Source organism: Salvelinus namaycush, chromosome 37, assembly GCF_016432855.1.
Source record: "Salvelinus namaycush isolate Seneca chromosome 37, SaNama_1.0, whole genome shotgun sequence".
Classification (NCBI taxonomy): domain Eukaryota; kingdom Metazoa; phylum Chordata; class Actinopteri; order Salmoniformes; family Salmonidae; genus Salvelinus; species Salvelinus namaycush.
Genome location: NC_052343.1, coordinates 27,115,850 through 27,136,554, shown reverse-complemented (window position 1 = coordinate 27,136,554; position 20,705 = coordinate 27,115,850). Strand labels below are relative to the sequence as shown.

The following is a 20,705-nucleotide window of genomic DNA, read 5'->3' as shown; positions in this document are numbered from 1 at the left end:
GTAATTGAGGTAATATGTACATGTAGGTAGAGGTAAAGTGACTATGCATAGATAATAAAGAGAGAGTAGCAGCAGCGTAAAAAAGGGGGGGTCAATGCAAATAGTCCAGGTAGCCATTTGATTAGCTGTTCAGCAGTCTTATGGCTTGGGGGTAGAAGCTGTTAAGAAGCCTTTTGGACCTAGACTTAGCGCTCCGGTACCGCTTGCCGTACGGTAGCAGAGAGAACAGTTTATGACTAAGGTTGTTGGAGTCTTTGACAATTTTTAGGGCTTTCCTAGAGGTCCTGGATGGCAGGAAGCTTGGCCCCAGTGATGTACTGGGCCGTACGCACTACCCTCTGTAGTGCCTTGTGGTTGGAGGCCTAGCAGTTGCCATACCAGGCGGTGATGCAACCAGTCAGGATGCTCTCGATGGTGCTGCTGTGGAACTTTTTGAGGATCTGAGGACCCATTCCAAATCTTTTCAGTCTCCTGAGGGGGAATAGGTTTTGTTGTGCCCTCTTCACTACTGTCTTGATGTGCTTGGACCATGTTAGTTTGTTGGTGATGTGGACACCAAGGAACTTGAAGCTCTCAACCTGCTCCACTACAGCCCCGTCGATGAGAATGGGGGCGTGCTCAGCCCTCCTTTTCCTGTAGTCCACAATCATCTCCTTTGTCTTGATCATGTTGAGGGAGAGGTTGTTGTCCTGGCACCACACGGCCAGGTCTCTGACCTCCTCCCTATAGGCTGTCTTGTTGTTGTCGGTGTTCAGGCCTACCACTGTTGTGTCGTCGGCAAACTTAATGATGGTGTTGGAGTCGTGCTTGGCCACACAGTCATGGGTGAACAGGGAGTACAGGAGGGGACTGAGCATGCACCCCTGAGGGGCCCCAGTGTTGAGGATCAGCGTGGCAGATGTGTTGTTGCCTACCCTTGCCACCTGGGGGCAGCCTGTCAGGAAGTCCAGGATCCAGTTACAGAGGGAGGTGTTTGTCCCAGGGTCCTTAGCTTAGTGATGAGCTTTGTGGGCACTATGGTGTTGAATGCTGAGCTGTAGTCGATGAACAGCATTGATGTTCCTTTTGTCCAGGTGGGAAAGGGCAGTGTTGAGTGCAAAAGAGATTGCGTCATCTGTGGATCTGTTGGGGCGGTATGCAAATTGGAGTGGGTCTAGGGTTTCTGGGATGATGGTGTTGATGTGAGCCACGACCAGCCTTTCAAAGCACTTCATGGCTACAGATGTGAGTACTACGGGTCAGTAGTCATTTAGGCAGGTTACCTTGATCTTCTTGGGCACAGGGACTATGATGGTCAGGGAGACACTTGGGCACAGGGACTATGATGGTCAGGGAGACACATGGGCTCAGGGACTATGATGGTCAGGGAGACACTTGGGCACAGGGACTATGATGGTCAGGGAGACACATGGGCTCAGGGACTATGATGGTCAGGGAGACACATGGGCTCAGGTACTATGGTGGTCAGGGAGACACATGGGCTCAGGGACTATGATGGTCAGGGAGACACTTGGGCTCAGGGACTATGGTGGTCAGGGAGACACATGGGCTCAGGGACTATGATGGTCAGGGAGACACATGGGCACAGGGACTATGATGGTCAGGGAGACACTTAGGCTCAGGGACTATGGTGGTCAGGGAGACACTTGGGCACAGGGACTATGGTGGTCAGGGAGACACTTGGGCTCAGGGACTATGGTGGTCAGGGAGACACTTGGGCACAGGGACTATGGTGGTCAGGGAGACACTTGGGCACAGGGACTATGGTGGTCAGGGAGACACATGGGCTCAGGGACTATGGTGGTCAGGGAGACACATGGGCTCAGGGACTATGGTGGTCAGGGAGACACATGGGCACAGGGACTATGGTGGTCAGGGAGACACTTGAGCACAGGGACTATGGTGGTCAGGGAGACACTTGAGCACAGGGACTATGGTGGTCAGGGAGACACTTGGGCTCAGGGACTATGGTGGTCAGGGAGACACTTGGGCACAGGGACTATGGTGGTCAGGGAGACACTTGGGCACAGGGACTATGGTGGTCAGGGAGACACTTGGGCACAGGGACTATGGTGGTCAGGGAGACACTTGGGCTCAGGGACTATGGTGGTCAGGGAGACACTTGGGCTCAGGGACTATGGTGGTCAGGGAGACACTTGGGCACAGGGACTATGGTGGTCAGGGAGACACTTGGGCACAGGGACTATGGTGGTCAGGGAGACACATGGGCTCAGGGACTATGGTGGTCAGGGAGACACTTGGGCACAGGGACTATGGTGGTCAGGGAGACACTTGGGCTCAGGGACTATGGTGGTCAGGGAGACACTTGGGCTCAGGTACTATGGTGGTCAGGGAGACACTTGGGCACAGGGACTATGGTGGTCAGGGAGACACATGGGCTCAGGGACTATGGTGGTCAGGGAGACACTTGGGCTCAGGGACTATGGTGGTCAGGGAGACACTTGGGCTCAGGGACTATGGTGGTCAGGGAGACACTTGGGCTCAGGTACTATGGTGGTCAGGGAGACACTTGGGCACAGGTACTATGGTGGTCAGGGAGACACATGGGCTCAGGGACTATGGTGGTCAGGGAGACACATGGGCTCAGGGACTATGGTGGTCAGGGAGACACATGGGCTCAGGGACTATGGTGGTCAGGGAGACACATGGGCACAGGGACTATGGTGGTCAGTGAAGACACTTGACAGTTGGTCAGCTCATGCTCAAAGTACACGTCCTGGTAATCCCTCTGGCCCTGCGGCCTTGTGAATGTTGACCTATTTAAAGATCTTACTCACATTGGCTACGGAGAGCGTGATCACTTTCCTGCCTTCACTCTCAGGGGCTACTTCAGGATGAGACTCGTCAGACTATGATGGTCAGGGAGACACTTGGGCTCAGGGACTATGGTGGTCAGGGAGACACTTGGGCTCAGGGACTATGGTGGTCAGGGAGACACATGGGCTCAGGGACTATGGTGGTCAGGGAGACACTTGGGCTCAGGGACTATGGTGGTCAGGGAGACACTTGGGCTCAGGGACTATGGTGGTCAGGGAGACACATGGGCTCAGGGACTATGGTGGTCAGGGAGACACTTGGGCACAGGGACTATGGTGGTCAGGGAGACACTTGGGCTCAGGGACTATGGTGGTCAGGGAGACACATGGGCTCAGGTACTATGGTGGTCAGGGAGACACATGGGCTCAGGGACTATGGTGGTCAGGGAGACACATGGGCTCAGGGACTATGGTGGTCAGGGAGACACATGGGCTCAGGGACTATGGTGGTCAGGGAGACACATGGGCACAGGGACTATGATGGTCAGGGAGACACTTGGGCACAGGGACTATGATGGTCAGGGAGACACATGGGCTCAGGGACTATGGTGGTCAGGGAGACACTTGGGCTCAGGTACTATGATGGTCAGGGAGACACATGGGCTCAGGGACTATGGTGGTCAGGGAGACACATGGGCTCAGGGACTATGGTGGTCAGGGAGACACATGGGCTCAGGGACTATGGTGGTCAGGGAGACACATGGGCTCAGGTACTATGGTGGTCAGGGAGACACATGGGCTCAGGGACTATGGTGGTCAGGGAGACACTTGGGCACAGGGACTATGGTGGTCAGGGAGACACTTGGGCTCAGGGACTATGGTGGTCAGGGAGACACATGGGCTCAGGGACTATGGTGGTCAGGGAGACACTTGGGCTCAGGGACTATGGTGATCAGGGAGACACTTGGGCTGAGGGACTATGGTGGTCAGGGAGACACTTGGGCTCAGGTACTATGGTGGTCAGGGAGACACTTGGGCACAGGTACTATGGTGGTCAGGGAGACACATGGGCTCAGGGACTATGGTGGTCAGGGAGACACATGGGCTCAGGGACTATGGTGGTCAGGGAGACACATGGGCTCAGGGACTATGGTGGTCAGGGAGACACATGGGCACAGGGACTATGGTCGTCAGGGAGACACTTGGGCCCAGGGACTATGGTGGTCAGGGAGACACATGGGCTCAGGGACTATGGTGGTCAGGGAGACACTTGGGCTCAGGGACTATGGTGATCAGGGAGACACTTGGGCTCAGGGACTATGGTGGTCAGGGAGACACTTGGGCTCAGGTACTATGGTGGTCAGGGAGACACTTGGGCACAGGTACTATGGTGGTCAGGGAGACACATGGGCTCAGGGACTATGGTGGTCAGGGAGACACATGGGCTCAGGGACTATGGTGGTCAGGGAGACACATGGGCTCAGGGACTATGGTGGTCAGGGAGACACATGGGCACAGGGACTATGGTGGTCAGTGAAGACACTTGACAGTTGGTCAGCTCATGCTCAAAGTACACGTCCTGGTAATCCCTCTGGCCCTGCGGCCTTGTGAATGTTGACCTGTTTAAAGATCTTACTCACATTGGCTACGGAGAGCGTGATCACTTTCCTGCCTTCACTCTCAGGGGCTACTTCAGGATGAGACTCGTCAGACTATGATGGTCAGGGAGACACTTGGGCACAGGGACTATGGTGGTCAGGGAGACACTTGGGCTCAGGGACTATGGTGGTCAGGGAGACACATGGGCTCAGGGACTATGGTGGTCAGGGAGACACTTGGGCTCAGGGACTATGGTGGTCAGGGAGACACTTGGGCTCAGGGACTATGGTGGTCAGGGAGACACTTGGGCACAGGGACTATGGTGGTCAGGGAGACACTTGGGCTCAGGGACTATGGTGGTCAGGGAGACACATGGGCTCAGGGACTATGGTGGTCAGGGAGACACTTGGGCTCAGGGACTATGGTGGTCAGGGAGACACTTGGGCTCAGGGACTATGGTGGTCAGGGAGACACATGGGCTCAGGGACTATGGTGGTCAGGGAGACACTTGGGCACAGGGACTATGGTGGTCAGGGAGACACTTGGGCTCAGGGACTATGGTGGTCAGGGAGACACATGGGCTCAGGTACTATGGTGGTCAGGGAGACACATGGGCTCAGGGACTATGGTGGTCAGGGAGACACATGGGCTCAGGGACTATGGTGGTCAGGGAGACACATGGGCTCAGGGACTATGGTGGTCAGGGAGACACATGGGCACAGGGACTATGATGGTCAGGGAGACACTTGGGCACAGGGACTATGATGGTCAGGGAGACACATGGGCTCAGGGACTATGGTGGTCAGGGAGACACTTGGGCTCAGGTACTATGATGGTCAGGGAGACACATGGGCTCAGGGACTATGGTGGTCAGGGAGACACATGGGCTCAGGGACTATGGTGGTCAGGGAGACACATGGGCTCAGGGACTATGGTGGTCAGGGAGACACATGGGCTCAGGTACTATGGTGGTCAGGGAGACACATGGGCTCAGGGACTATGGTGGTCAGGGAGACACATGGGCACAGGGACTATGGTGGTCAGTGAAGACACTTGACAGTTGGTCAGCTCATGCTCAAAGTACACGTCCTGGTAATCCCTCTGGCCCTGCGGCCTTGTGAATGTTGACCTGTTTAAAGATCTTACTCACATTGGCTACGGAGAGCGTGATCACTTTCCTGCCTTCACTCTCAGGGGCTACTTCAGGATGAGACTCGTCAGAAGCTGGCTCTGGGCTCCAGGGTGAGAGCTCTGGAGGAGGAGAGGAATGGACTGATGGAGAGAGTGGAGGAGGAAGAGGAGAGAGCCAAGGATCTCTCCAGGCAGATACAGACTCACACTCAGCAGGTAATCATCATTGTGTAAAAAAACCTTTCATCTAGATTATAATATAAAACATGTTCAGTTGTCTTCTACAGTAAGTCTATCTTCCTCCTCACCATCACTCCCTCTCTCCTGCTCTCCCTCTAGCTGGCTGAGTTGCGGAGGCAGTCGGAGGAGGTGAATGCGGCGGTGGAGGCAGGAGAGGAGACGCGCAGGAAACTGCAGAGAGACCTAGACCAGGCCGTCCAGAGAGAACAACAGAAGGAGGAGGAGAAAGAACGCGTGGAGCGTCAGAGGGAGAGGCTGAGGGAGGAGATAGAGGACATGACCCTGGCCCTGCAGAGAGAGAGACAGAACTGCACCACCCTGGAGAAGAGGCAGAAGAAGTTTGACCAGGTCAGAGTTCGGGGGTTAGAGGTTAAAGGTGAGAGGTAACCATAATGACATAATGTCCCGTGATGTAACCCCTGCCCTTTGCCCCCTCAGTGCCTATCAGAGGAGAAGGCGGTGAGTGCCCGGCTGGCTGAGGAGAGAGACAGGGCCGAGGCAGACAGTAGAGAGAAGGAGACACGCTCCCTGGCACTGGCACGAGCCCTGCAGGTACCACTGGAGTGACTACACACATTATTATCCAGTTATCAGCATAAAAAGTTGTTTTCATCTTCATCTAAATAATAGTGAGTCTTGATACTTCATTGTTCCCGTCCACACTTACAGGAGGCCCAAGATCAGAGGGACGAGCTGGAGAGATCTAACAAGCAGCTCCGCATAGACATGGAACAACTAGTCAATCAACAGGATGACGTGGGGAAGAATGTACGTGTGTGTGTGTGTGTGTGTGTGTGTGTGTGTGTGTGTGTGTGTGTGTGTGTGTGTGTGTGTGTGTGTGTGTGTGTGTGTGTGTGTGTGTGTGTGTGTGTGTGTGTGTGTGTGTGTGTGTGTGTGTGTGAGAGAATGTGTGTGAGAATGTGTGTATTTGTATTACAGAGTGAAAATGTATCTCACAACAAGCAAACATTTCTCTCCTCCTGTGTCAGGTGCATGAGTTGGAGCGTTCCCGGCGGGCCCTGGAGACAGAGGCAGAGTCCCTGCGCACTCAGACCCAGGAGCTGGAGGAGGAGCTGGGGGAGGCGGAGAACTCCAGGCTGAGGCTTGAGGTCACCCTCCAAGCCCTCAGGGCCCAGTTTGAGAGAGAGATCAGCACCAAGGAGGAGAAAGGAGAGGAGAAGAGGAGGTCTCTCAACAAACAGGTATGGAGAGAAGAGAGAAGAAGAGGAATGTATCAAGCCTGAATATGGGGAGAATATGGGGAGTTATTCATTTGGATTAGATGCTAAACTTCTCTCTTTCTCTGCTGTTCCCTTCCTTTCCATCCCCCTCTCCTCTCCCCTTCTCTTGCTCTCCTTCCCCCCCAGGTGAGGGAGTTGGAGACCCAGCTAGAGGAGGAGAGGAGTCAACGCTCTCAGGCCATGTCTGTCAAGAAGCAGCTGGAGGCGGAGCTACAGGAGGCTGAGGCTCAGGTGGAGACAGCCAATCGCGGCAGGGAGGAGGGGCTTAGGCAGCTACGGAGACTGCAGGTAAGCTACACCCCCCTTCTCTCTTTCTTTCTAATGCTGCTTGCTCGGTCTGAGATTAGATGCTGTGCAGTTAACTGATATATAAACCACAGCTATAATGAGAACAGTAAGGATCCCAGCACAGAGCCTTGTGGAAAACCATATTTAATCAACCCTCCTTTTCGCTCTCTCTCAGGTTCAGATGAAGGAAGTGCTTCGTGAGCTGGATGAGTCCAAGCTGGCCCGTGACGAGGTGGTCGTCCAATCAAAAGACACAGAGAAGCGCCTGCAGACCTTGGAGGCGGAGTTACTGCAGCTTACAGAGGTGTGTGTGCTGGTGTGTGTGAGAGATTTGCGAAGACACAAACTCTTGTGTTTTAGGATGCTAACGCCCTCTCTCTCTTTCTCTGGCTCTCTCCTTCTGTCTGGCTCTCTCTTTCTCTCTCTCGCTCTCTTTCTCTGTCTCTCTCTCTCTTTCTGTCTGTCTCTCTCTCTGTCTCTCTTTCTCTGTGTGTAGGATTTATCAGTGTCTGAGAAGATGAGGAGACAGGCCCAGCAGGAGAGAGATGAGATGGCTGATGAGATCGTCAACAGCTCTACCGGGAAGTCAGTATCTCTCTTTCTATTTTCCTTTCTGTATATGTGTGTGTGTGTATTACTGTGTATTATGCGTGTGTATTACTCACGGTGTGTGTATTACTGTGTGTTATGCGTGTGTATTACTCACGGTGTGTGTGTTACTGTGTATTATGCGTGTGTATTACTCACGGTGTGTGTATTACTGTGTATTATGCGTGCATATTACTCACGGTGTGTGTATTACTGTGTATTATGTGTGCGTATTACTCACGGTGTGCGTATTACTCACAGTGTGTGTATTACTGTGTATTACTCTTGGTGTGTGTATTACTGTGTATTATGCGTGCATATTACTCACGGTAACACGTTCTTATTTTCAATGACGGCCTAGGAACGGTGGGTTAACTGCCTTGTTCAGGGGCAGAATGACAGATTTTTACCTTGTCAGCTCGGGGGATTCAATCTTGCAACCTTACAGTTAACTAGTCCAACGCTCTAACCACCTAAATACATTGCACTCCACGAGGAGACTGCCTGTTAGCGAATGCAGTAAGCTAAGGTAAGTTGCTAGCTAGCATTAAACTTATCTTATAAAAAACAATCAATCAATCATAATCACTAGTTATAACTACACATGGTTGATGATATTACTAGTTTATCTAGCGTGTCCTGCGTTGCATATAATCGATGCGGTGCGTATAGTTGCTCCAATGTGTACCTAACCATAAACATCAATGCCTTTCTTAAAATCAATACACAAGTATATATTTTTAAACCTGCATATTTAGTTAATATTGCCTGCTAACATGACTCGTTGCGAACTGTGAAGACTATTTCTTCCTAAGGAAGACAGCCAACTTCGCCAAACGGGATGATTTAACAAAAGCGCATTTGCGAAAAAATCACAATCGTTGCACGACTGTACCAAACCATAAACATCAATGCATTTCTTAAAATCAATACACAGAAGTATATATTTTTAAACCTGCATATTTAGCTAAAAGAAATCCAGGTTAGCAGGCAATATTAACCAGGTGAAATTGTGTCACTTCTCTTGCGTTCATTGCACGCAGAGTTAGTGTATATACAACAGTTTGGGCCGCCTAATTTGCCAGAATTGTACGTAATTATGACATAGCATTGAAGGTTGTGCAATGTAACAGGAATATTTAGACTTAGGGATGCCACCCGTTAGATAAAATACATAACGGTACCGTATTTCACTGAAAGAATAAACGTCTTGTTTTCGAGATGATAGTTTCCAGATTCTACCATATTAATGATCTAAGGCTCGTATTTCTGTGTGTTATTATGTTATAATTAAGTCTATGATTTGATAGAGCAGTCTGACTGAGCGGTGGTAGGCACCAGCAGGCTCGTAAGCATTCATTCAAACAGCACTTTAGTGCGTTTTGCCAGCAGCTCTTCGCTGTGCTTCAAGCATTGAGCTGTTTATGACTTCAAGCCTATCAACTCCCGAGATTAGGCTGGTGTAACCGATGTGAAATGGCTAGCTAGTTAGCGTGGTGCGCGCTAATAGCGTTTCAAACGTCACTCGCTCTGAGACTTGGAGTAGTTGTTCCCCTTGCTCTGCATGGGTAACGCTGCTTCGAGGGTGGCTGTTGTCGATGTGTTCCTGGTTCGAGCCCAGGTAGGTGCGAGGAGAGGGACGGAAGCTATACTGTTACACTGGCAATACTAAAGAACCTATAAGAACATCCAATAGTCAAAGGTATATGAAATACAAATCGTATAGAGAGAAATAGTCCTATAATTCCTATAACAACTACAACCTAAAACTTCTTACCTGGGAATATTGAAGACTCATGTTAAAGGAACCACCAGCTTTCATATGTTCTCATGTTCTGAGCAAGGAACTTAAACGTTAGCTTTTTTACATGGCACATATTGCACTTTTAATTTCTTCTCCAACACTTTGTTTTTGCATTATTTAAACCAAATTGAACATGTTTCATTATTTATTTGAGGCTAAATTGATTTTATTGATGTATTATATTAAGTTAAAATAAGTGTTCATTCAGTATTGTTGTAATTGTCTTTATTACAAATAACATTTTTAAAAAATCGGCCGATTAATTGGTATCGGCTTTTTTTGGTCCTCCAATAATCGGTATCGGCGTTGAAAAATCATAATCGGTCGACCTCTAGTGCGTATTACTCACGGTGTGTGTATTACTGTGTATTATTACTGTGTATTATGCGTGTGTATTACTCAATATGTGTGTATTCCTGTGTATTATGCATGCGTATTACTCACGGTGTGTGTATTACTGTGTATTATGCGTGTGTATTACTCACGGTGTGTGTATTACTGTGTATTACTCATGGTGTGTGTATTACTGTGTATCATGCGTGCGTATTACTCACGGTGTGTGTATTACTGTGTATTATGCGTGCGTATTACTCACGGTGTGTGTATTACTGTGTATTATGCGTGCGTATTACTCACGGTGTGTGTATTACTGTGTATTATGCGTGCGTATTACTCACGGTGTGTGTATTACTGTGTATTATGCGTGCGTATTACTCACGGTGTGTGTATTACTGTGTATTATGCATGCGTATTACTCACGGTGTGTGTGTTACTGTGTATTATGCGTGTGTATTACTCACGGTGTGTGTATTACTGTGTATTATGCGTTTGTATTACTCACGGTGTGTGTATTACTGTGTATTATGCGTGTGTATTACTCACGGTGTGTGTATTACTGTGTATTACTCACGGTGTGTGTGTTAATGTGTATTATGCGAGTGTATTACTCACGGTGTGTGTGTTACTGTGTATTATGCGTGTGTATTACTCACGGTGTGTGTGTTACTGTGTATTATGCGTGTGTATTACTCACGGTGTGTGTATTACTGTGTATTATGCGTGTGTATTACTCACGGTGTGTGTATTACTGTGTATTATGCGTGTGTATTACTCACGGTGTGTGTATTACTGTGTATTATGCGTGTGTATTACTCACGGTGTGTGTATTGCTGTGTATTACTCACGGTGTGTGTATTGCTGTGTATTGCTGTGTATTACTCACGGTGTGTGTGTTACTGTGTATTATGCGTGTGTATTACTCACGGTGTGTGTATTACTGTGTATTATGCGTGTGTATTACTCACGGTGTGTGTATTGCTGTGTATTACTCACGGTGTGTGTATTACTGTGTATTATGCGTGTGTATTACTCACGGTGTGTGTATTACTGTGTATTATGCATGTGTATTACTCACGGTGTGTGTATTGCTGTGTATTACTCACGGTGTGTGTATTGCTGTGTATTACTCACGGTGTGTGTGTTGCTGTGTATTACTCACGGTGTGTGTGTTGCTGTGTATTACTCATGGTGTGTGTATTGCTGTGTATTACTCACGGTGTGTGTATTGCTGTGTATTACTCACGGTGTGTGTATTACTGTGTATTATGCGTGTGTATTACTCACGGTGTGTGTATTGCTGTGTATTACTCACGGTGTGTGTATTGCTGTGTATTACTCACGGTGTGTGTTGTCAGGTCTGCTCTGTGTGATGAGAAGCGGAGGTTGGAGGCGCGAGTCACTCAGCTGGAGGAGGAGTTGGAGGAGGAGCAAAGCAATGCTGAACTAGTGGCCGAGAGACACAGGAAGACTACACTTCAGGTACACACTCTCACACACTTACCCCCACACACACACATACAGACACACACACACACACAGTATACTGGACTCGATTTACATTTATCCATTTTTCTCCCTTTCTATCCCTCTGTCTCCCCTCCCTCCCCAGGTGGAGACTCTGGCGGTGCAGCTTCAGGGAGAGAGGACCCTGGGCCAGAAGGCTGAGGGGGCCAGGGAGGCTCTGGAGAGGAATAATAAGGAGCTGAAGCTGAAGCTGGGGGAGATGGAGGGAGCTGTCAGGGGAAAACACAGGCTCAGTGTCGCCGCCCTGGAGGCCAAGATGGACGGCATGGAGGAGCAGCTGGAGCAGGAGAGACAGTGAGGGGAACACACACATTCTCTGATGGATTTCCCCTCACACTTCTTCTCTCGCCTTGTTCCTTTCCTCACTCCCCCTCCTCTCTCTTTAATTCTCCTCCCATCCCTCTCTTCCCTTTCCTTCCCATCTCCTCCCTCTAACATCTCACTTCTTCCACTACTATTCTGACTGTATGTTCTGGGTATGGGGATAAAACATGACTCACAGTATTTCTCCCCTCCCCCCAGAGAGCGGGCGATAGCCAACAAGCTGGTGAGGAAGACAGAGAAAAAACTGAAGGAGGTGATGATGCAGGCGGAGGACGAGAGGAGACACGCAGACCAGTACAGAGAACAGGTACGAACCAGTACAGACCAGTACAGAGAACAGGTATGTACCAGTACAGACCAGTACAGAGAACAGGTACGAACCAGTACAGACCAGTACAGAGAACAGGTATGTACCAGTACAGACCAGTACAGAGAACAGGTACGAACCAGTACAGACCAGTACAGAGAACAGGTATGTACCAGTACAGACCAGTACAGAAAACAGGTACGAACCAGTACAGACCAGTACAGAGAACAGGTACGAACCAGTACAGACCAGTACAGAGAACAGGTACGAACCAGTACAGACCAGTACAGAGAACAGATACGAACCAGTACAGACCAGTACAGAGAACAGGTACGAACCAGTACAGAGAACAGGTATGAACTAGTACAAACCAGTACAGAGAACAGGTACGAACCAGTACAGACCAGTACAGAGAACAGGTATGAACCAGTACAGACCAGTACAGAGAACAGGTATGAACCAGTACAGACCAGTACAGAGAACAGGTACGAACCAGTACAGACCAGTACAGAGAACAGGTATGAACCAGTACAGACCAGTACAGAGAACAGGTATGTACCAGTACAGACCAGTACAGAGAACAGGTACGAACCAGTACAGACCAGTACAGAGAACAGGTATGAACCAGTACAGACCAGTACAGAGAACAGGTACGAACCAGTACAGACCAGTACAGAGAACAGGTACGAACCAGTACAGACCAGTACAGAGAACAGGTATGTACCAGTACAGACCAGTACAGAGAACATGTATGAACCAGTACAGACCAGTACAGAGAACAGGTATGTACCAGTACAGACCAGTACAGAGAACATGTATGAACCAGTACAGACCAGTACAGAGAACAGGTATGTACCAGTACAGACCAGTACAGAGAACAGGTATGTACCAGTACAGACCAGTACAGAGAACAGGTATGTACCAGTACAGACCAGTACAGAGAACAGGTATGTACCAGTACAGACCAGTACAGAGAACAGGTATGAAACCTCTTCTCTATGAGTTCACCATAGAAATGGAGAGATACAGTAGGGTGTGTTTTCATCCCAAAAGGAGTGGTTGGTCCTGCTAATCCCAATCCTAATCTAATCCAGCCCTGGCACCAGGGGAAGGTAGGGGTTATCTCCTCCTAAATTATACCTAACAAAATAATCCCTCTACAGTGTAGAGGTAGAGGTGATACTGACCCCCCTCTCAAAAATCATCTGGAATTTAATCTGTGGGATGTAATCCCAGTCCTCGTGTTCTGTGCTTAATCTGTCTAATTCTCTCCCTCCGGCCCTCTCTGATACCCTTCCCCCCTTCTTCTATTGTCTTCTCCTCTTCCACTTTACCCATTCTCTTCTTCTCTCTCACTCCCTCTACACCCTTCCCCCTCCCTCCTCTCTCCAGTTGGATAAGTCTATGGGCCGGCTGAGGCAGCTGAAGAGGCAGCTCGAGGAGGTGGAGGAGGATAACTCTCGTTCCAACGCCCAGAGACGTAAACTGCAGAGAGAGATGGAGGAGCTGACTGACAGCTCCCAGAGCATGACCCGCGAGATCACCGCTCTACGCAGCCATCTCAGGTAATACTACCACTGTGTGTGTGTGTGTGTGTGTGTGTGTGTGTGTGTGTGTGTGTGTGTGTGTGTAATCTGAGTGACCCTCCCAGATCCATTGTATGTTTGCAGTTCCATTGCCACCTACTACCTGTATGTTGTATTATTGCATGTTTTTTCTTCCATTGAACTCATCTAACACTGACACACTGTCCATCAGTCTGCCTCACACTCCACTCCATCCACTCAGCATCACCACATCTGAACGGAAACCAGAGAAGTAGGTCTGTGTGTGCGTGCGTGTGCAATTCATTAAGTTAACATTTCTGTTAGTTGTGTGGACTGCAGTATATTTTAAACTGAGCAAATACTGTCTCTTATTAGTTTGATGTCTCAGGGGTTTAGTCACATTTATAACACAAGAGGGCTCTTGTCTTTCCAGTCCCTCATAGAGACATATCAGATGTACAGTGCATTCAGAAAGTATTCAGACCCATTCCCTTTTTACACATTTTGTTACGTTACAAACTTATTCTACAATAGATTAAATAAAATTAATCAATCTACACACAATATCCCATAATGACAAAGTGAAAATAAATGTTGGGAAATTTTTGCTAATTTATAGAAAATTAACAGAAATACCTTATTTACATAACTATTCAAACCCTTTGCTATGAAACTCGAAATTGAGCTCAGGTGCAACCTGTTTCTATTGATCATCCTTGAGATGTTTCTACAACTTGATTGGAGTCCACCTGTGGTAAATTCAATTTATTGGACATGATTTGGAAAGGCACACACACCTGTCTGTATAAGGTCTCACAGTTGACAGTGCATGTCAGAGCAAAAACCAAGCCATGGGGTTGAAGGAATTGTCCGTAGAGCTCCGAGACAGGATTGTGTCGAGGCACAGATCTGGGGAAGGGTACTAAAAAATGGAAGAAGTTTAGAACCAACAACACTTCCTAAAGCTAGCCAACCAGCCATACTGAGCAATCTGAGGAGAAGAGCCTTGGTCAGGAAGGTGACCAAGAACCCGATGGTTACTCTGACAGAGCTCTAGAGTTCTTCTGTGGAGATGGGAGAACCTTCCAGGACAACCATCTCTGCAGCACTCCATCAATCAGGCCTTTATGGTAGAGTGGCCAGACTGAAGCCACTCCTCAGTAAAAGGCACATGACAGCATGCTTGGAGTTCGCCAAAAGGCACCTAAAGACTCTCAGACAATAAGAAACTATCATGACACAAGGTGAGACCCAGATGCAGACACAGGAGGCAGATGGTTGGAGTCTTACAATATTTATTAATCCAAAAGGGTAAGGCAAGAGAATGGTTGTAGACAGGCAAAAGGTCAAAACCAGATCAGAGTCCAAAAGGTACCGAAGGGCAGGCAGAATCAAGGTCAGGGCAGGCAGGATGATCAGGCAGGCGGGAAAGAAGTCCAGAGTCAGGCAGGGGTCAAAACTGGGAAGACTATCAAAAGGAGAACAGCAAAAGGAGATCGGGAAAAACATGCTGGTTGACTTGACTAACATACAAGACGAACTGGCACAGAGAGACAGGAACACAGGGATAAATACACTGGGGAAAATAAGCGACACCTGGAGGGGGTGGAGACAATCACAGTAACAGGTGAAACAGATCAGGGCGTGACAGAATAAGATTCTCTGGTCTGAGGAAACCAAGATTGCACACTGGCCTGAATGCCAAGTGTTACTTCTGGAGGAAACCTGGCACCATCCCTACGGTGAAGCATGGTGGTGGCAGCATCATGCAGTGGGGAAAATGTTCAGCAGCAGGGACTGGGAGACTAGTCAGGATCGAGGGAAAGATGTACAGTACAGAGAGATCTGTGATGAAAACAAAGCTCTGAGTAAAGAGACTGAATACTTATGTAAATGCAATATTTCAGTTTTACATTTTTGTATACAAGTTTTAAATGTATAAAAACCTGTTTTTGCTATGTCATTATGGGGTATTGTGTGTCGATTGATGAGGGAAAAAATTGGTTGAATCCATTTTAGAATAAGGCTGTAATGTAACAAAATGTGGAAAAAGTCAAGGGATCTGAATACTTTCCAAATGCACTGTGTGAAAACCCCTCCCTTTATCTCCATGACCCTCTCTACCACCTCTCTCCCGCCAGGCGTGCTCCGATGCCCCTTGGGATGCGTTCAGGTCGCAGGGCGTTGGTGGATGATCTGTCGTGTGAGAACTCTGACTCGGAGGAGCCCCCCCCCTCCCCGACCCCTTCTTCTGGTACTGGCCCCGGCACTGGCCCCGGCACCCCCACACCCCCCTCTGAAAACAACAGTCTGGGACCCCCCCCACCATACAGCCTCAACGACACTGAGTAACACACACACAAACACTCACTCACACACACGCATACATACAGATACATACTCACACAGACGCATAGGCCTGCATACATGTATATCTACACATAGGCCTGCATACATGTATATCTACACATAGGCCTGCATACATGTATATGTACACATAGGCGTGCATACATGTATATCTACACATATACACATAGGCCTGCATACATGTATATCTACACATATACACATAGGCGTGCATACATGTATATCTACACATATACACATAGGCCTGCATACATGTATATCTACACATAGGCCTGCATACATGTATATGTACACATAGGCGTGCATACATGTATATCTACACATATACACATAGGCCTGCATACATGTATATGTACACATAGGCCTGCATACATGTATATGTACACATAGGCCTGCATACATGTACAGTGGGGCAAAAAAGTATTTAGTCAGCCACCAATTGTGCAAGTTCTCCCACTTAAAAAGATGAGAGAGGCCTGTAATTTTCATCATAGGTACACTTCAACTATGACAGACAAAATGAGAAAAGAAATTCCAGAAAATCACATTGTAGGATTTTTTATGAATTTATTTGCAAATTATGGTGGAAAATAAGTATTTGGTCACCTACAAACAAGCAAGATTTCTGGCTCTCACAGACCTGTAACTTCTTCTTGAAGAGGCTCCTCTGTCCTCCACTCGTTACCTGTATTAATGGCACCTGTTTGAACTTGTTATCAGTATAAAAGACACCTGTCCACAACCTCAAACAGTCACACTCCAAACTCCACTATGGCCAAGACCAAAGAGCTGTCAAAGGACACCAGAAACAAAATTGTAGACCTGCACCAGGCTGGGAAGACTGAATCTGCAATAGGTAAGCAGCTTGGTTTGAAGAAATCAACTGTGGGAGCAATTATTAGGAAATGGAAGACATACAAGACCACTGATAATCTCCCTCGATCTGGGGCTCCACGCAAGATCTCACCCCGTGGGGTCAATATGATCACAAGAACGGTGAGCAAAAATCCCAGAACCACACGGGGGGACCTAGTGAATGACCTGCAGAGAGCTGGGACCAAAGTAACAAAGCCTACCATCAGTAACACACTACGCCGCCAGGGACTCAAATCCTGCAGTGCCAGACGTGTCCCCCTGCTTAAGCCAGTACATGTCCAGGCCCGTCTGAAGTTTGCTAGAGAGCATTTGGATGATCCAGAAGAAGATTGGGAGAATGTCATATGGTCAGATGAAACCAAAATAGAACTTTTTGGTAAAAACTCAACTCGTCGTGTTTGGAGGACAAAGAATGCTGAGTTGCATCCAAAGAACACCATACCTACTGTGAAGCATGGGGGTGGAAACATCATGCTTTGGGGCTGTTTTTCTGCAAAGGGACCAGGACGACTGATCCGTGTAAAGGACAGAATGAATGGGGCCATGTATCGTGAGATTTTGAGTGAAAACCTCCTTCCATCAGCAAGGGCATTGAAGATGAAACGTGGCTGGGTCTTTCAGCATGACAATGATCCCAAACACACCGCCCGGGCAACGAAGGAGTGGCTTCGTAAGAAGCATTTCAAGGTCCTGGAGTGGCCTAGCCAGTCTCCAGATCTCAACCCCATAGAAAATCTTTGGAGGGAGTTGAAAGTCCGTGTTGCCCAGCAACAGACCCAAAACATCACTGCTCTAGAGGAGATCTGCATGGAGGAATGGGCCAAAATACCAGCAACAGTGTGTGAAAACCTTGTGAAGACTTACAGAAAACGTTTGACCTCTGTCATTGCCAACAAAGGGTATATAACAAAGTATTGAGATAAACTTTTGTTATTGACCAAATACTTATTTTCCACCCTAATTTGCAAATAAATTCATTAAAAATCCTACAATGTGATTTTCTGGAGAAAAAAAATCTCATTTTGTCTGTCATAGTTGAAGTGTACCTATGATAAATTACAGGCCTCTCTCATCTTTTTAAGTGGGAGAACTTGCACAATTGGTGGCTGACTAAATACTTTTTTGCCCCACTGTATATGTACATACAAATACACCCTCACATAGACTGACTTACTGATCCTGCACTTCTTTAAACTATTTCCTCTGCAGTTCAAACTAGAACAGAGAACTCTCTCTCTCTCTCTCTCTCTCTCTCTCTCTCTCTCTCTCTCTCTCTCTCTCTCTCTCTCTCTCTCTCTCTCTCTCTCTCTCTCTCTCTCTCTCTCTCTCTCTCTCTCTCTCTCTCTCTCTCTCTCTCTCTCTCTCTCTCTCTCTCTCTCTCTCTCTCTCTCTCTCTCTCTCTCTCTCTCTCTCTCTCTCTCTCTCTCTCTCTCTCTCTCTCTCTCTCTCTCTCTCTCTCACTCACTCTCTCACTCACTCACTCACTCACTCACTCACTCACTCACTCACTCACTCACTCACTCACTCACTCACTCACTCACTCACTCACTCACTCACTCACTCACTCACTCACTCACTCACTCACTCACTCACTCACTCACTCACTCACTCACTCACTCACTCACTCACTCACTCACTCACTCACTCACTCACACAATTTAAGGGGGGAAAATGATTTGTTGATGATTCGTGAGCAAGAATATGGACTAATCTCACTGGGGAAACTTCATCTCTCAGAAATCTGAGGGAAAGTGAATTATATCAACGTAGCCATGTTCTATTATTATGATACTGTATTACACTTCAAATGGCAGAAATAAGATGGCTACTGGCCACTATCAATGTAAAGCCATGTTTAACCCTTTGAGGAACTCTGACAATATTCTAGTTGATGACATCGCAAAGGGCTGCTAAATGTTCTAGAATGCTGTAGAATCCTGGAATAAAACACTCCGAATAATGTTCCACTCCTCAAAGGGTTAATGACAATCTGCATGTTTGGGAAGACATTTTGCAAGACTAGAGAAACACACACACACATGCACACGCACACACACAGGGGACTGATTAATGTTTCTATGTATGTAGTCCCTCTGTCAGTGTGTGTCTTGGAAAAGGCAATCGCTCATTGACTGCTAGTGTGAAAGACAGCTCATATGCTCTTCTGTCTTTTAACAAGCCTGAGAGAAGCTCCCTTGAGTTGTTTATCTTTCTCTCTCTCACTTGAATTTCAATTTAAGGCCAAGTTATTATTTTAAAACGTATTTTAGAAAACAAACACAGAATGTCTGTGAAGTATTTTAGGATATATTACTAATTTGTAGTTTGAATTAGGTCATATATGGGGGAAATATCAATCAGGGAAGAGGGTTAAGTGAGAGAGAAAAAATGAAAAATGAAAATCAACCTTGCTGTTGTATGCACAACGAAGAATGAAGCCAGCGTCAAGTTTTTATAGAAAAAGACTGATGATATTTCACTCCATCATCACACATACTGGTGAAACTGGCTAGGGTATAAACACCGGCATCATCACACATATTGGTGAAACTGGCTAGGGTATAAACACCGGCATCATCACACATACTGGTGAAACTGGCTAGGGTATAAACACCGGCATCATCACACATACTGGTGAAACTGGCTAGGGTATAAACACCGGCATCATCACACATACTGGTGAAACTGGCTAGGGTATAAACACCGGCATCATCACACATACTGGTGAAACTGGCTAGGGTATAAACACCGGCATCATCACACATACTGGTGAAACTGGCTAGGGTATAAACACCGGCATCATCACACATACTAGTGAAACTGGCTAGGGTATAAACACCGGCATCATCACACATACTGGTGAAACTGGCTAGGGTATAAACACTGGCATCATCGTAGACCTTATCAATCCATCTTATGATTGTCACAAGATGATGAAATGTTGCTATCTTTTGTCATGAGAAGCGATGACAACCAAACATGTTATTGCAGTTGCATCAAACACTATTGCAAAACAAACCATGCAGTCTGTCTCCGGTGCTGTGCTCTGATCTGGGTTATCTAGACATCCATTGACCTTTTTGGATTGAGACAGATAGGTAGTTACTGTAGATAGGCCAATGGATTGCATAGGTAGGTATAGGTAGATAGATACAGTAGGTAGATAGTTTCTTTAAGTCTTTAACATATTGCTTCTTATAAAGTACAGGGAGTTGAATCTATGTAATTTACGTCAGTCTGAATAGGAGCAAAATCCTCCATTATTTATTGCCGCTGGTTGTTTTTTGTATTGTTTCCAGTCTGTTCAGACATATCATTGGTAGATGACATACTGGTATGGTATCACTGGCACTGATGGAAAGGAAGGCAGGGCCTCACACATACTGTAACCATGGCAATAGAGAGAGGTTAAGAACAGAATCACAATTACTAGGTAGATTGTGGTTAACAACATCTGCCTGTCTATGTATTGTGTTGTTGAATAATTCCTGGATGGGGTATTGGTTGTTCTATTTGACAGTGTATCAGGATGTTAGGGAAGTTTGTAGGTCTTGGTTAGTAGGGAATGCACTGGAAATATATTGGACAGAGAGATGACAGACATTTAAGACAGTAACCAACACTACATCAGAACTCACCTGTGGAGCAGGACACTAGAATCTCTTACACAGAACAGGAAAATGTGAAAATTGAGGATGTAATGTTGGTGTTTCGAGACTGCTAGTCATTCTCAACATATCATAAGCATCCATA

General features: G+C 47.4%; 1 protein-coding gene across 1 annotated transcript in view; it reads left to right on the top strand.

Annotated features, from left to right (window-relative positions):
- The window catches only part of myh14 (myosin, heavy chain 14, non-muscle), a 35,252-nt gene extending 19,191 nt beyond the window's left edge, over positions 1–16,061 (top strand). The window contains exons 18-30 of the mRNA XM_038976450.1: positions 5,571–5,723; positions 5,847–6,095; positions 6,186–6,299; positions 6,417–6,515; positions 6,737–6,949; positions 7,115–7,276; positions 7,452–7,580; positions 7,773–7,861; positions 11,363–11,486; positions 11,617–11,825; positions 12,054–12,162; positions 13,555–13,727; positions 15,851–16,061. Coding sequence (XP_038832378.1) covers positions 5,571–5,723; positions 5,847–6,095; positions 6,186–6,299; positions 6,417–6,515; positions 6,737–6,949; positions 7,115–7,276; positions 7,452–7,580; positions 7,773–7,861; positions 11,363–11,486; positions 11,617–11,825; positions 12,054–12,162; positions 13,555–13,727; positions 15,851–16,061 — 2,034 coding nt within the window. The remainder of the gene's footprint in view (positions 1–5,570; positions 5,724–5,846; positions 6,096–6,185; positions 6,300–6,416; positions 6,516–6,736; positions 6,950–7,114; positions 7,277–7,451; positions 7,581–7,772; positions 7,862–11,362; positions 11,487–11,616; positions 11,826–12,053; positions 12,163–13,554; positions 13,728–15,850) is intronic.
- Positions 16,062–20,705: the final 4,644 nt, after the last annotated feature.